The sequence below is a fragment of the Astyanax mexicanus genome, chromosome 11 (genome assembly GCF_023375975.1).
Source record: "Astyanax mexicanus isolate ESR-SI-001 chromosome 11, AstMex3_surface, whole genome shotgun sequence".
NCBI lineage: Eukaryota > Metazoa > Chordata > Actinopteri > Characiformes > Acestrorhamphidae > Astyanax > Astyanax mexicanus.
Genome location: NC_064418.1, coordinates 44,499,796 through 44,515,000, shown reverse-complemented (window position 1 = coordinate 44,515,000; position 15,205 = coordinate 44,499,796). Strand labels below are relative to the sequence as shown.

General features: G+C 35.4%; 1 protein-coding gene across 1 annotated transcript in view; it reads right to left on the bottom strand.

Moving 5' to 3' along the window:
• ikzf2 (IKAROS family zinc finger 2) overlaps positions 1–15,205 on the bottom strand; it is a 94,506-nt gene that overhangs the window by 56,116 nt on the left and 23,185 nt on the right. The window contains exon 3 of the mRNA XM_007253251.4: positions 9,217–9,321. Coding sequence (XP_007253313.3) covers positions 9,217–9,321 — 105 coding nt within the window. The remainder of the gene's footprint in view (positions 1–9,216; positions 9,322–15,205) is intronic.

The following is a 15,205-nucleotide window of genomic DNA, read 5'->3' as shown; positions in this document are numbered from 1 at the left end:
ATATTTTAGATTATTTTGCTTAGATGACAGCATTGCACATCTTGGCTGCTTTTTCTCAGTCAGTTTTATGAGGTAGAGTCACCTGGAATTCAGGCTTTCAGTTAACAGCTGTGCTGAACTCGTCAAGAGTTAATTACTTGAATTTCTTGCATCTTAATCAAGTGTTTGAGAGCATCAGTTGTAAAGTTGTGATCAGGCAGAGTTGGTACACAGTGAATAGCTCTATTTGAGTAATGTTCTAATTCAAATTATGGCAAGAACTACTCAACATTTCAAGAACTTTAAAAGTAAATCTTTTTCTTTGTGAATCTTTGCAGTCAAAAAGATGATAAAAAATATTATGATAGAACTGGCTCTCATCAGGACTACCCTTACGTAAGGAAGAGCAAGAGTTTTCTCTGTTGCAAAGAATAAGTTCAACATAGTTTCCACCCTCAGAAACATAGTTACTATATGATTCCTTATGCGTTCCTTCATAATTTGGATGATTTCATTATTAATTTACAATGTAGGAAAAAAAACAGCAACCATTGAATGAGAAGGTGTATCCAAATCTGCCATGTACTTGAAGGGAAATTGAGAAAACAGCCTTGTTTCTCTGGTTTGCCACAGGGACATTTTGCTTGTAGCAAAGTGATGCTACATCGGCTGAAACTACATTCCAGTTTCCAAGAGCTTAATGACAGAGCATAAATGGCAGAGGTCAAATGTCACAGGTTATAGGGAGTGCTGAAGGCAAAGGCCAGTGTGTAATTATTATTATACACTGTTTTTCCAGTTTCTCCACCCTGAATCCTTAACTACTACTGGGCTTAATGTCAGTTGGTCCCCTATTCCCTATATTGCGCACTGCATAGGTCATAACATGATTGCTTCAGTATCCAGTGTAACATATCCTACGTTTAATAAAGACATAAATGGAGCAAAATCCAATTCAGTCACAGACTGACAGCTCTGGAAAAAGACCACTTCAGTTTCTCTGGTTTTGCTATTTATAGGTACATATTTGTTTTATTCTATAAACTACGGACAACATTTCTCCCAAATTCCAAATAAAAATAGTGATTTACAAAATGAGAAATGGCTGAAATAACAAAATAAAAGTTAATATTCATATTCATAAGTTCAGAAATCAATATTTGGTGGAATAACCCTGGTTTTTCACAGTTTTCATGCATCTTGGCATCATGTTCTTCTCCACCAGTCTTACACACTGCTTTTGGATAACTTTATGCCTGCACTCCTGGTGCAAAAAATCAAGCAGTTCAGTTTGGTTTGATGGCTTGTGATCATCCGTCTTCCTCTTGATTAAATTCTAGAGGTTTTAAATTTGGTAAAATCAGAGAAAGTCATAATTTTTAAGTGGTCTTTGATTTTTTACAGAGCTGTATACAGTGCAGTGAAGTAGAATATAATGGTGCTCTATTCGATAGTGTTTTGGGAGCTTTTTGGGAGTGAAATTAACATTTAGTAGCATTTACTGTATATGAATACTGAACAACTCATATTAGATGCTGAATTATTCATACTGGACACTAAAAAGATTACATTGGATACTGAACAATTAATAGTTAGTATTGAATAACCAATATTTAAATACATCATAGCGGACATAAAAAAATGAATTGTAAAAAAATAATCAAGTGCATCAAGTGAACAATTCATAATGGATGCTGAATATTTTATAGTATATGCTTAATAATTCATAGTGGGCATTGAGCAAGTCAACGTAGATATTGAATCATTTATATGACATACTGGATATTTTATAATGGATACTGAATCATTTGATCCCGAAGGATAGGGCTGTATACTGAAAAAAAAAATCATAGTAGATACTGAATGGATAATGATCTAGAAAGTGCGAAAAAATGACACGATGGACAGTCCATAGTGGATACTGATTTTTTTTTTTTTTTAGTAGATGCTTAATAATTCATAGTGGACACTGAGCAAGTCAAAGTAGATATTAAATAAATCCTGGGACATATGTATATTTCATAATGGATACTGAATCTTTCAAATTGGATCCCGAGATACTGAATACTTCATACTGGATACTAAAAAGATTATATTGGACACTGAGCAATGAATAGTGAAATTAATAGTAGATAATGATCTAGAAAGTGCAAAAACAGAACATGATCAAATTTATAGTGGATTCTAAATATTTTATAGTAGAAATTGAATAATTCATAAGACGTTCTGGATATATCATAATGGATACTGCATCATTTGAACTGAATCTTGAAGGATAAGGCTGGATACAAAAAAAGAAAAAAATCATAGTGGATACTACAACATCAGTAGTATGTATTGGAATATTCATATGGAACGCTGAAGAATTCAAAGTGGATACTGAAAATATGAATAATTCATATTTGACACTTATTTATGCATACTATACACAAAACATTCCAATATTCTCAGTAATCCTATACCAATAATTATGAGTCCATTTAATAAAATGATATTTTAGCAGATCTTAAATATAAGCTCTGTAATTAAACATCACTGTACTTCAAAGACACAACAAGTTCATGATAGAAGTGATGATATGTATTAAAATACATAGATGACCTGAAGGTTCATAAACTGGAATAGGCAAACCAGAACTGCTGTCCACACCCTACTCTCTAAAACAAGTCATATGCAGAACCTTTTAAACAGTGTAGAAAAATTAAAACACTCAGAGTTATTTATTCAGACTTTCTTTTCTTGGTGAGTGACTCGCTCTGGGCTCTGCCACGTTCTGGGCTAGTTGGAGGCTATTTAGAGAGACAGCAGTGGTAGCCTAGAGTATCTTAATCTAGAATTTATGAAACCATGAGCTAATTTCTCAGTATTCTCATATTTAGCATGTTAGCATGTGTCTTGTTTTGGGTATATTACTTTCTCATATATATATATATATATATATATATATATATATATATATATATATATATATATATATATATATATGACACAATGCAGAACTAAGGATGCAAATGTATGGAGTATATAGGATATATGGCAGAGGTGGAATTTAACAAATAAGTCTTGATACTCAAGTCCCAAGTCTTCAACTAATCAATATTTAACACCAATCAAGGCCTGGATATGTTGGTTTTACTCAAATAATATAAGGCTAATTTATTTTTAAGCAAGCCTTAAAATGCTTAGTTATTATGCCTTTGTTATTAATTTTTAGTAAATGCTATTGCTGTTTTTGTGCTATTTCAATTGATTTAAACAATAATTCAAGCCCAAGTCTAATTCCAAGCCCAAGTCTGATTCCAAGCCCAAGTCTGATTCAAACCAAAGTCAGATTCAAGCCCAAATCCTATTTCAAGCTCAAGTCTGATTCGAGCCTAAGTTTGATTCCAAGCCTAAGTTTGATTCCAAGTCCATGTCTGATTCCAACACCAAGTCTGATTCAAGCCCAAATCCTATTTCAAGCCCAAGTCTGATTCCAAGCCCAAGTCTGATTCAACCCCAAGTCTGATTCCAACACCAAGTTTGATTCAAGTCCAAGTCTGATTCAAGCCCAAATCCTATTTCAAGTCCAAGTCTGATTCCAAGCCCAAGTCTGATTCAACCCCAAGTCTGATTCTAAGACCAAGTCTGATTTCAAGCCCAAGTCTGATTTCAAGCCCAAGTCTGATTCAACCCCAAGTCTGATTCTAAGACCAAGTCTGATTTCAAGCCCAAGTCTGATTTCAAGCCCAAGTCTGATTCTAAGCTGAAGTCTGATTCTAAGACCAAGTCTGATTTCAAGCCCAAGTCTGATTCTAAGCTGAAGTCTGATTCTAAGCCCAAGTCTGATTTCAAGGCCAACATTGAAGTTTAAGTCAGAGTCGAGTCACAGGTCTTCATTGATTTTGCCAAGTCAAGTCTCAAGTCAACCCTAAGTCTGATTCAAGCCCAAGTCTGAGTCCAAGCTCAAGTCTGATTTCAAGCTCAAGTCTCAAGTCAAGTAAAAGTCAAGTCACAAGTCTTTATTAAATTTTATCGTCAAGTCTCAAGTCATATAATTTATGACCCAAATCGAACTTGAGTCATATGACTCAAATATACATGTTTGCAATCTAACGGGGACTCAAATGTAGCAGTTTTACTGCTGAACAGCTGATCATTTACAGCGTACAGTATAGCGCCATTTATCTGAAACAGTGATCGATTCCCAGAAACGCTCATATGTCACTTTACGAAAGGCCAAGTCACGTCTCAAGACTCTGAGGTGCAATTCTGAATCCGTGACCTTCTTCTTTAGTGGATTTCAACTGTTTATCTATCGGGAGATCTGGGTTAACTTAAACATGAAGGTGTTTCAATTGGTTCACTGAGCTATGCTGTAGAAAAAACACTTCTGTGCTTATTAGGAAATAGAGATATATGAGTTTGAAGTAGCTCTAAAAGGTCTGAAGACCTAAAGTTTAAAATAATGATTTAAGAAACTTGGTGGAACTGGGTTCTCTGGAGTGATGGTGCTCCATCCAATACATAACCTTCACATTTCCAAGAAAAGCAAAATAAACATTTTTTTTTAAATCCTCTTGGACATTTCCCAATATGTTTGTCCATATATTGTCCTAAATAAATGTAGCTTAATGGAATCAATGGGTTTTTTGCATCAGCAGAGCATGCAAGAGTACTGCAAGCTTAATAGTATTGGTATTGGTGCCAATATATGCATTGGCCTATATTTAGCAAATAAGGGAGTTTGCAAGTTGCAAGTCAACAACTGACACAAGTCCAGGTCTGAATCAACAATCTAAACCTCAATTCAGAGCAAAGGTTTGACATAAAAGTATCTAGTCTCAGTCCAGATCAGACAAACCATGGTCTGGTTAGTTTATAGTGTGAAAACAACATTTTTCTAGATGTTTCAGATGTTTTGACCAATTACAGGAACTGGTGTTGTAGTGTAATCTGACTACCACTGTGTCCCATTGACACCACTTTCCTGTATCTACCTGTATTTATAAACATAACTAATATGTTACACTTTACACTTTGATTGCGCCATCAGGTTCTGCCAGGGAGTCAGATTTGATACTGAATCCTGTTAATTGTGCATCACACAGCTGGATTTAGGGTATAATGTTTGTGTATTTGGTATAGTGAGGGCACAACAAATAAGTTAACTAACCAGCTAATTCTAAATAAATTCTGAAATAAACCAATCAGTGTGCCAGTTGTCATTCCCTCTAAGAGCCAGGTGAGCTCTGACTTTGGCGCGTTCGTGTCTTATCATCGCAGTGATTACATCAGCAGCTCATTTAAGGGAACAGCATTGTTATTTTATTTTTTATTGTGTTTATTGTTGATGTAAAAGCTGGATTTGCATGCTCCTACATGGTACTGACTGTTGTCAGGGTTTTAATCAGTCAGTGGCGCGTATTTCCCTCAATTCCGGACCACTACGCCCATCAGTGTAGATTTATTCTTAAACTATGACACTATTTTAATGGCACAAGCTGTGAAAATAGACTGTTGTTAGGGTGTAAGATAGCAACAAGCATCACAACACACCTTGCCAACCTAAAAACGTTCTACACACCAATCAGAGTCAACTTTAGTGCGCTCAGTCACTTAATTGACTAAATGTACAGTCTACTATACAGCTTCTTTGATTTTACCAAATTTAAAACCTCTAGAATTTAATCAAGAGGAAGACGGATGATCACAAGCCATCAAACCAAGATGAATTGCTTGAATTTTTGCACCAGGAGTGAAAAGCACAAAGTTATCCAAAAGCAGTGTGTAAGACTGGTGGAGGAGAACATGATGCCAAGATGCATAGATGCATGAAAACGGTGATTAAAATCCTGGATAATTCCACCAGATATTGATTTCTGAGCTCTTGTTGTTGTTGTTTTTTTTTTTTTTTTTTTGCATTATTTAAGGTCTGAAAGCTCTGCATCTTTATTTTTTTATTTCAGCCATTTCTCATTTTCTGCAAATAAATGCTCTAAATGACAATATTTTCATTTGGAATTTGGGAGAAATCTTGTCTGTAGTTTATAGAATAAAACAACAATGTTCATTTTACTCAAACATAAACCTATAAATAGCAAAATCAGAGAAACTGATTCAGAAACTGAAGTGGTCTCTCATTTTTTTAAGTCTTTTTAAGTCAACTTAAGTCTTCATCTCTGCTGCTTCTCTGAATGCATCTGTAATCTTCCAGAAGCATCTAACGTGCTACGGTAGTTTGGCCGCTATCTCAACACAAACCACACTGACCCATGCATGCAAAATCCATGGAGGAATTGTGACACAGCGAACTGCCATGACTTCTCTTTACTCGGTACGACATTTCTCAACTTTCTCTGCACCCTGACCAATGCTAGGCTGGGATGGTGGTGTGCGTGTCCCTCAGACGCTGACAGCTTCCCTTTTCTCAGTATACCAGCTCACCATGACAAGCCCCAAACGGAGCCTCAGCTCCTCCTATTTTACTCAGCGTTTGAGGAAGGGAGAAGTCACACTCTCACAATCTTGTCCCATCAGAGCGAAGATAAGATGACCACTATTTTAAGCCTTCTTTTGCTTTGTGCTCTTTAACTCGCTCAGATAAGAGCCCTTCCTCAATGCACTGCTCGCTGATGCTCACTCAGTTCTGCTTTTTTTGGGTCTTTTTTATACGGAGGAACCTTGAAGTTTAACCTTTAGAAGTGCTGGATGTTAAGTGACTGTATGCTGTTTTGATATTCGATTAAAATGCTGAAAAGCAATTAAGAGACCACTTCAGTTTCTGAATCAGTTTCTCTGATTTTGCTATTTATAGGTTTATGTTTGAGTAAAATGAACATTGTTGTTTTATTCTATAAACTACAGACAACATTTCTCCCAAATTCCAAATAAAAATATTCTCATTTAGAGCATTTATTTACAGAAAATGAGAAATGATTGAAATAACAAAAAAAAAAGATGTAGAGCTTTCAGATCTCAAATAATGCAAAGAAAACAAGTTCATATTCATAAAGTTTTAAGAGTTCAGAAATCAATATTTGGTGGAATAACTCCACAGTTTTTGTTTTCATGCATCTTGGCATCATGTTCTCCTCCACCAGTCTTACACACTGCTTTTGGATACCTTTATGCCTTTACTCCTGGTGCAAAAATTCAAGCAGTTCAGCTTGGTTTGATGGCTCGTGATCATCCATCTTCTTCTTGATTATATCCCAGATGTTTTTAGTTTGTTAAAATCAACAAAACTCCTTATTTTTAAGGTGGTCTCTTTTTTTTTCAAACGATGTCAAGCGATATATTGTGCTGCTCGCTGATGCTCACTCAGTTCTGCATTTTTGTTGGTCTTTTTATACGGAGGAACCTTGAAGTATAACCTTTAAAAGTGCTGGATTTTAAGTAACTGGATGCTGTTTTGATATTCGATTGAAATGCTTAAATGCAATGTCACAGTCAGTTGAACTGTCATGATCATGTAAAAAAAACCTTATATCTACAAAATGACAAATTACAGAGGAAAAAAACCCTACAACTGTCTTACAATGAAAGTCAGGGTAAAAATATGAAATATATAAAAAATATACAATATTAAATATAAAGAACATGGCCCGTCCCTGACCTGTGAGATAAGTCTGGGTAGTCTATTGAATTGAATGCAGATGAGTTACTTATTTGTTTTCACTGACAATTCTAGCCAGACACCACCAGTCACAATCATTATCACTCACTGCACTGTCCACTGTGGGTGGTAATTATTGGTAAGGAATGTTAAACACCCTCAATAATTCCATTTAATCTGCACCAGCTATCAGATCTCAGTCCTCAGTCGAACCTTCACCCATGAGCATGATGTTGTTTAACCCCACTGAGTTTAAACTTACTCACAAGAAAGCACCTCACAATGTATACAGTCATAGGCATTCTCCATCCATTTTTTAATAAGGTAACAATTCTAGATCAATTTAAATTCTGCTATCTGCTAAATTCTGATTTTTGACACATCAGTGGAGGTAAGTAGAATACAGACATTTAAACAAAATATATTGCGATATTTTGTTCTTTGATATTGTGCGATATATATTGAATCAACCCTGATTCAACATGTCATGATATTAATAACACAGTCTATGCATTAATAACTGAGTGACATAAATGGTATTTGGTAGATACCATATTCAAAGTCAATGTTGTGAGCTTCCAGGCTTTTCAGGTCATTTTGAAATATTTCAATTGATCCATTCATCAAGAAATTTTGGCCCAATATAAGGGACAGTTTGTCTGTTCAAATTATGTACTAAACTAAAAATCAACAAAAATCGTCAAAAATTGTCAAAAATCGTCAAAAACGACATGTAATTTTGAGTGAACTTTTATTTCTAAAATGTATTTCTCATTGCATGTCCAGTGATGTGACTATTGAACTTATGCATATTTGCAATAGTCATATTTAAAACAATATACTGTATATATATATATATATATATATATATATATATATATATATATATATATATATATATATATATATAAATATACAGTATATTGTTTTAAATATATATATATATATATATATTTATATATATGCACTGTATGAGTATATATTCATATTGTATTTGTATTTTTATATTGTCTTCTAGATTACAAAAAAAAACCTTTGTATCTCTAATATATTAGGTTCACAGTAAAAGAAAGATGGTTCGTTCATCATGGAATTTAAACACAATATAAAGAACAACTAGCAGATTCAAATAATGTCCATTTCTATCCACTTGAATCAAACATGGTCAACTTTGTCTCTCTCAAACTCAAATTACAGCAACGAACATCTTCTCTTCAACTTATTAGAAGCTAAATATGGAGTGTATTAAATCCTGTATCATCTGTATTTTACACTGAAATTCTCTACTTATAAAATAAATCACTCTGCTAGATGAAATTACAGCATGCTTTTTTTTTTTTTTTTTTTTTTTTTACAGCATGCCCAGACAATTTTAAGGGGTTAAAGAGCAAATATAAGCCACAGACTGCTGCTCTAAATTCCACCCAGGCTGAATAAATCATTTACGCTGAGGGTAACTAAGGTAAGTACGAGCAAGTGAAAAAAAAAAAATAATAATAAATAAATAAAAGCACTGCAGTGTGTGGAGCACCCTGAGGAACAGAGGGTGTGGGGATTGTTGAGCTGGGGTAATTATGGGAGTGTGTGTGTTTGTGTGTGTGTGTGTGTGTGTGTGTATTTGTGTGTGGGAGGAGACTCACGGGCTGGAGAGCTGGGGCTTTGGGAATGCTGGCCGTTGGGTGCGTTGAGCGACAGGTCCACCAGCATTCTCGAGTTTTCCTTCCTAGGAGAGCAGTCGCCGTTACCTAGAAACAGCAGAAACAAGTGCAGTGAGGACATCGCCCTGCTTCAGGCAGAGCAGTGACTGCGGCTTCACACACACACACACACATTGTACACACACACTCACACTTGTGCACAAATAGAGACGCATGTATACACACATATTTTCACACAGCCTTCTACAGACCGACGCACATAAACACACAGTACACAAACTAGCATAAATACGTACTGTTTATGGACGCACAAATGCATGCAAGGTACCCTGGCATGCCAAAAGTCATGGGACAGCTTGGGAACACCCTCACACACACTCGAATAAGTTGTGAGGTGTTATCTTGTGATAACTTGTGATGTAGAAGGCCCTCATGGCAAAGTAATATGAATTGTGGAAGTTGGAGTGATCTGGTCTAATAGTGGGTGCAGATGCACTTGTAATAGAAAGTATTTATTACCACCCACAGTGGACAGTGCAGTGGAAGGTTATGATCATGACCTGCGGTGTCTGGCTGGAACTGTCCATGTAAGTCTGAACAGGCAAGCAACCCTACCAGGAATCACATGCATTCACATATACAGGTGCATTAAAAAAAATATATATATTTCCACTTCTGATAATTTTAGTGCAGATGCACATTTCATTTTCCAGCAGGACTTGAAACACTGCCCAAAAACACTGCCAAAAGTACCAACTGGTCTTATATGATAATCAAATTTTCTGAGATACTGATTGTTAGGGGGTTTTATTGGCTGTAAACCATCAACGATAAAATTAATAAACACTTAAAATAGATCACTCTGTGTGTAATGCATCTATATAATATATGAGTTTCACATTTTGAACTAAATGTTAATGTATAGAGTACAGTCAAATGTCCACAGATTAATCTCCCTTTATTTTATTTCCAGTCAAAATGGTCATTAAGTACAAGATTTAACCTTTTTGGATGTTTCTACAGAGCTCATTTATTTCAGAATTAAGAAGAACCAACACATGATTCACATTCAAAACACATTTAAAGATACAGAGAAAATTGGGCTTCTAACACCCATGGAAGACCTGGTAGAAAACCAGTAGATTTAGTTAAAACACACTGTCTCAACACATGGATGGCAAGTAATACATTCTTTTTAGTATATTAATCCAAGAATGTATTACATGCCATCCATGTGTTGAGACAGTGAGACTTGGTCTGTTTACTGAATAAATCTTTGAAATTATGTGAATATTTGAATGTGTGTTTTAACTAAACATATTTACATTTCAGGAATTATAATACATTATGTATCATAAATTATCTGAGTAATGTTGTATAAATTAAGTAATTGTAATTACATTTACATTTACATTTACGGTATTTAGCAGACGCCCTTATCCAGAGCGACTTACAACAGTGCTTCAAAGTTACTTCAGATATCCAAAGCTAGTTTGTAGACTAGGATCAAGAGATACATAGAACTTAATCATGTTTAGAACCGTAGGAAGCTTTTTTATTTATTTTTTTTATTTTTTTAGTTTAGGAACTCTTTAAAAAGATGAGTCTTCAGTCGACGTTTGAAGACCGCGAGTGACTCTGCTGTTCTGACATCCAGTGGAAGTTCATTCCACCACCTTGGTGCTCCAGCACAGAGAAGAGTCCGGATGTCTGTTTTCTGTGTGTTTTGAGTGATGGAGGTTCGAGCCGAGTCGTACTGGAAGCTCTAAGAGCTCTTGGTGCAGATCTGGCTTTGACCATCGCCATCAAGTATGAAGGTGCTGGTCCACTGGTCACAAGATTACCTAAACAGTTCTAACAGAATTAAGCTAAAAGTATCTTAAATCCAGCCTACCTTACAAGCAGAGGATAATCAGGTAAACTCCAAGCACACTAATTACACTAATTAGGTAGTATTGTATGCAGAATTTAAGTAAAGGTCACTAAAAAAAAAGGGTTGATTCAGCAAAAATAAATGAAGTAAAGTTTACTAAAAGAAAGGATCGACTGAAGTTCAGTTCACTTATTTACTCTATGTAACATTTAAGTCTTGAAACCAAGTTTTAGCTACTTAAATTTATCTGAAATTATGTTTAGTTAAAATAAGCAAATGTAGAAAGTTGCGAAACTTTTTTTTAAGTAAATTTTTATCATCATTTTTTTAGTGTACACCAGGACCATTTGATCACCAACTCAACAGAGCCCAAACTAAAGAGCAGATAGCTAAAGCTACCCCCTGCGAAGAGGCCTCACGAGTACACTGTACATCCCTCTCAACTGTACACTACTCTCTCCTTTCAGCCTCTTAAAGGAAGCTCTACACTCTGCTCTTGATTTCAGGTACAGTATACTGTACACTTCCCCCCTCGCCTTATAGCAGCCTTCTCCATTTCCCCGCCGCCGTGTGCCGGCTGCAGCGGGTGGAGGGTGGCGGCACATCATCTGCTGCAGGGAGAGCTTGTTAAGCTTTCAACCACATCCTTGACGTCCAGATAGGATTTCCTCGTCTCTCCACACCCTGTGCATGCAGGCCACGAGCCTCTATACAGAACGGCAGCAGCATTCACCCGGGGGGAGCGAGCCTTTCCTGACTGATCCACTTTCCTCCAGACCCCTTCGGAGCAGACCCAACAATAGGCCTGCAAGTGGTGGCCAGTTTGGACCGAGCCAGTAAGCCAGTTGATGGTGGCTGTGGTAGGAACACCATGATGTGCCATTGTTACAAAATACAGTACAAAACTGTGACCATGTGGGGTCTATATGAGCCCGACTGGGAACCATTGGTTCCATATTGGCCCCACATAAGGATGTAAGTGATTGGGCCCGATAATTGGACCAGGAGGTAGCCAAACTACACTGTACATTATGTAACAACTGTTTTTAAGGCTGGTAAACTATTAGTCTTCGTTTTCTGTGACGGTCCTGATTAGTGCCTTTTTCATCATCAACATTTTTGATGGTATTTGCGGTGACATCACTTCAGGATACTTTCAAAGTTCTTGAAATGTTTCAAATTGATTGACCTTCATGCCTTAAAATATGTTTGCTTTTTACGTTTACTTTGAGTACTTTGAGTAGTTCTTGTCACAATATGGATTAGAACATTATGGGGTCTATATGTGGGGTCTATATGAGTACCTCAACTGGGAACCATTGGTTCCATATTGGCCCCACATATGGATGTAAGTGATTGGGCCCGATAATCAGACCAGAAGGTAGCCAAACTACATACTACGTATATTATGTAACAACTTGTTGAAAAGACAAATAAATAGCTGCAATTACTTGCAGTGTCTAAGGCTGGTAAACTATTAGTCTTCTTTTTTTGTGACGGTCCTGATTAGTGCCTTTTTCATCATCAACATTTTTGAGGGTATTTGCGGTGACAGCACTTCAGGATACTTTCAAAGTTCTTGAAATGTTTCAGATTGATTGACCTTCATGCCTTAAAGAATTTTTGCTTTTTACTTTTACTTTGAGTACTTTGAGTAGTTCTTGTCACAATGTAGATTAGAACATTACTCAAACACGGCTATATACTGTATACCTATAACTCTACCTCTTCACAAGTTTACAACTGTTGCTCTCAAACACTTTATTAAGAAGACAAGGATTTTAACCCACAATGGTGTTCCAGGGTCATTTTGAACCAGTGCATGTTTAATTATCCAAAAGATGTCTGAAACCTAAAAAAAATCTTTATAAGCTGTGTAAATACCATACTAAATACCATTACTAATTATTCTATCAATATTTAGTGTAATGGTGCTTACTTCTAACAGGTGGTGGTTCAATTAGGTCAATTCACTTGTTTTTTCAACATATAAAACACTAGTTTTACATAACAATGAAACATAACATTGCAATTTTAGTTCAGTTTTAGTTTTTGCAGGGGATGGTTTCAAATATGTGAGATGAACCATTTTCATATTATATATTGACATTATTACAATGATTAAGGCACTACCATTCTATTTTATCAAAGTTTGATGACATCAAATGTAAGAAGGTGGTTCATCAATGGCAAGGGTGCTCATTCCTGGTCCTGAAGATCTACCACCCAATCTAAAACACCCGATCCAGGTAATACAGCCCTCAGGGACTAAATTCCCCTGGGGGGAGACCTCCAGGAACCTCCAGGACAAGAAATGACAAAGCCTTTGTCTAAAATGTAAGAAATGCTGCCAACTCATGCAGGATTCTGAGTCAGGAAGGAACTCAGTCGAGTCTGAATTAAAGTTTAGAATTCTGTATGTAACAGCCTTGAAATTCCACATATACTGGTCTGGGCTTTGAGTGACCCAGTAGATTAATCTCTTTGTCTTCTTTAAAAAGCTATGCTTGTGATAGAGACTGGTGAAGAGTGTATCTCTCATTATAGCTTTGCTCATTCAAAACCAAAAGTGCTTCTTCTATGGAATCATATAAACATAAATAACCAGGTACCACTTAAAAGAAATAATACATTTATAACGCGTTTATAAATGGTTTATAAATGGTTTATAAATGACTTAATTATTGTATTATTATTAATTTTATTTTATTACACATCAGTTGAAAAGGCAACAGTGTCAAATATGTGCTTTGCTTAGTCATTTAATTCAACTAAGTAATTAAATGTATAGTAAATAGTTAAAGATACTTATACATATATAGTACTATGACAGGTTTAATGCTGATTGATGGAAAGCACAAAGTAAGATCAGTATCTAGAAAGATCTGAGGTTTGGCAATATAAATAAATGTAGAATCACACTTTTGCCCATTTTAAAGTATTTAAAGTACACGTTTTAAAGTATTTCCAACCTCAGATCAATTCATTACCAATAATAAACTCCTTTATAATCCATTTGTAAACCCTTTATAAAGGTAGTCTTATTTTAAAGTGGTACCAATACCCATTTAAAGCACATGTTTAGCAGTGTATCCCTTACTAAACCTTTACACACTCCTGATGTTCTCTCAAAGAGCTTATTTAGAAGCCACATGGACAACTTTTCCAACAGGTTTGAAGAAGTTTCACATGTGATCTTCTTGGATTTGAGTGATGCCATATAGAAGAAATATATTTGGTTTCCTTTAAGAGGCCTTGGCCTATAAATGGGCCACAAGTGTAGGTGATACAAGTTATTTACATTCTGAAAACTTATACAGGACATTTGGAGAATCTGCCTCTTCATTCTCTGCTTCCATTAAGACTTAATCATTTCAGATTATTAACCCTCTTGTTATGTTCTGGGTCAAATTGACCAGATTTCAAGCTTGAAGATCTAGGAAAAATAGTTAAAAGTATTCTTTTTTTTTTTTTTAAGTATGATCCTTTTTCTGCTCGCCTTAATTAGTGTAATCAACATATAATATAAAAATGGTTCTTCTCACATATTTGCAACCACCCCCTGCAAAAACCGCAGCTAAATGCAAAATTGCAATGTTATGTTTTAATGTTATTTTAAATTATTGTGTTATACATGTCGGTCTTTCAAAAGTAATAAAGTAGTGAAACATTAAAAAAAAAAAAAAAGTTTGAACAAGTATATTTTGAAAAATTACTGAATTATTTTAATTGAAGCATTATCTGTTAGAGGTAAGGAACACAATTGCACTAAATATTGATAGAAAAAGTAGTAATGGAGTTAGTAATGAAATATTGTCATTGCTTGTAAGGACTTGTTCGGTTTCAGACATCTTTTGGGTAATTAAACATGCACCGGGTCAAAACTGACCCGGAAACACCATTGCTTTTCCAGACAAATGAACAAAACAGAAGGGTTAAGAGGAATCAACACTAAATGCTGCATTTTTGAACATAAAAAGCTATAAAAACTAGACAACCATAATGAAACAAAAGGTTTGTAGGACATGACATGTTTGATCTGTATTCAAGAAGATATTGATTCTAAAATAAAGCTTAGAAAAGGGCTAATGGTATGAT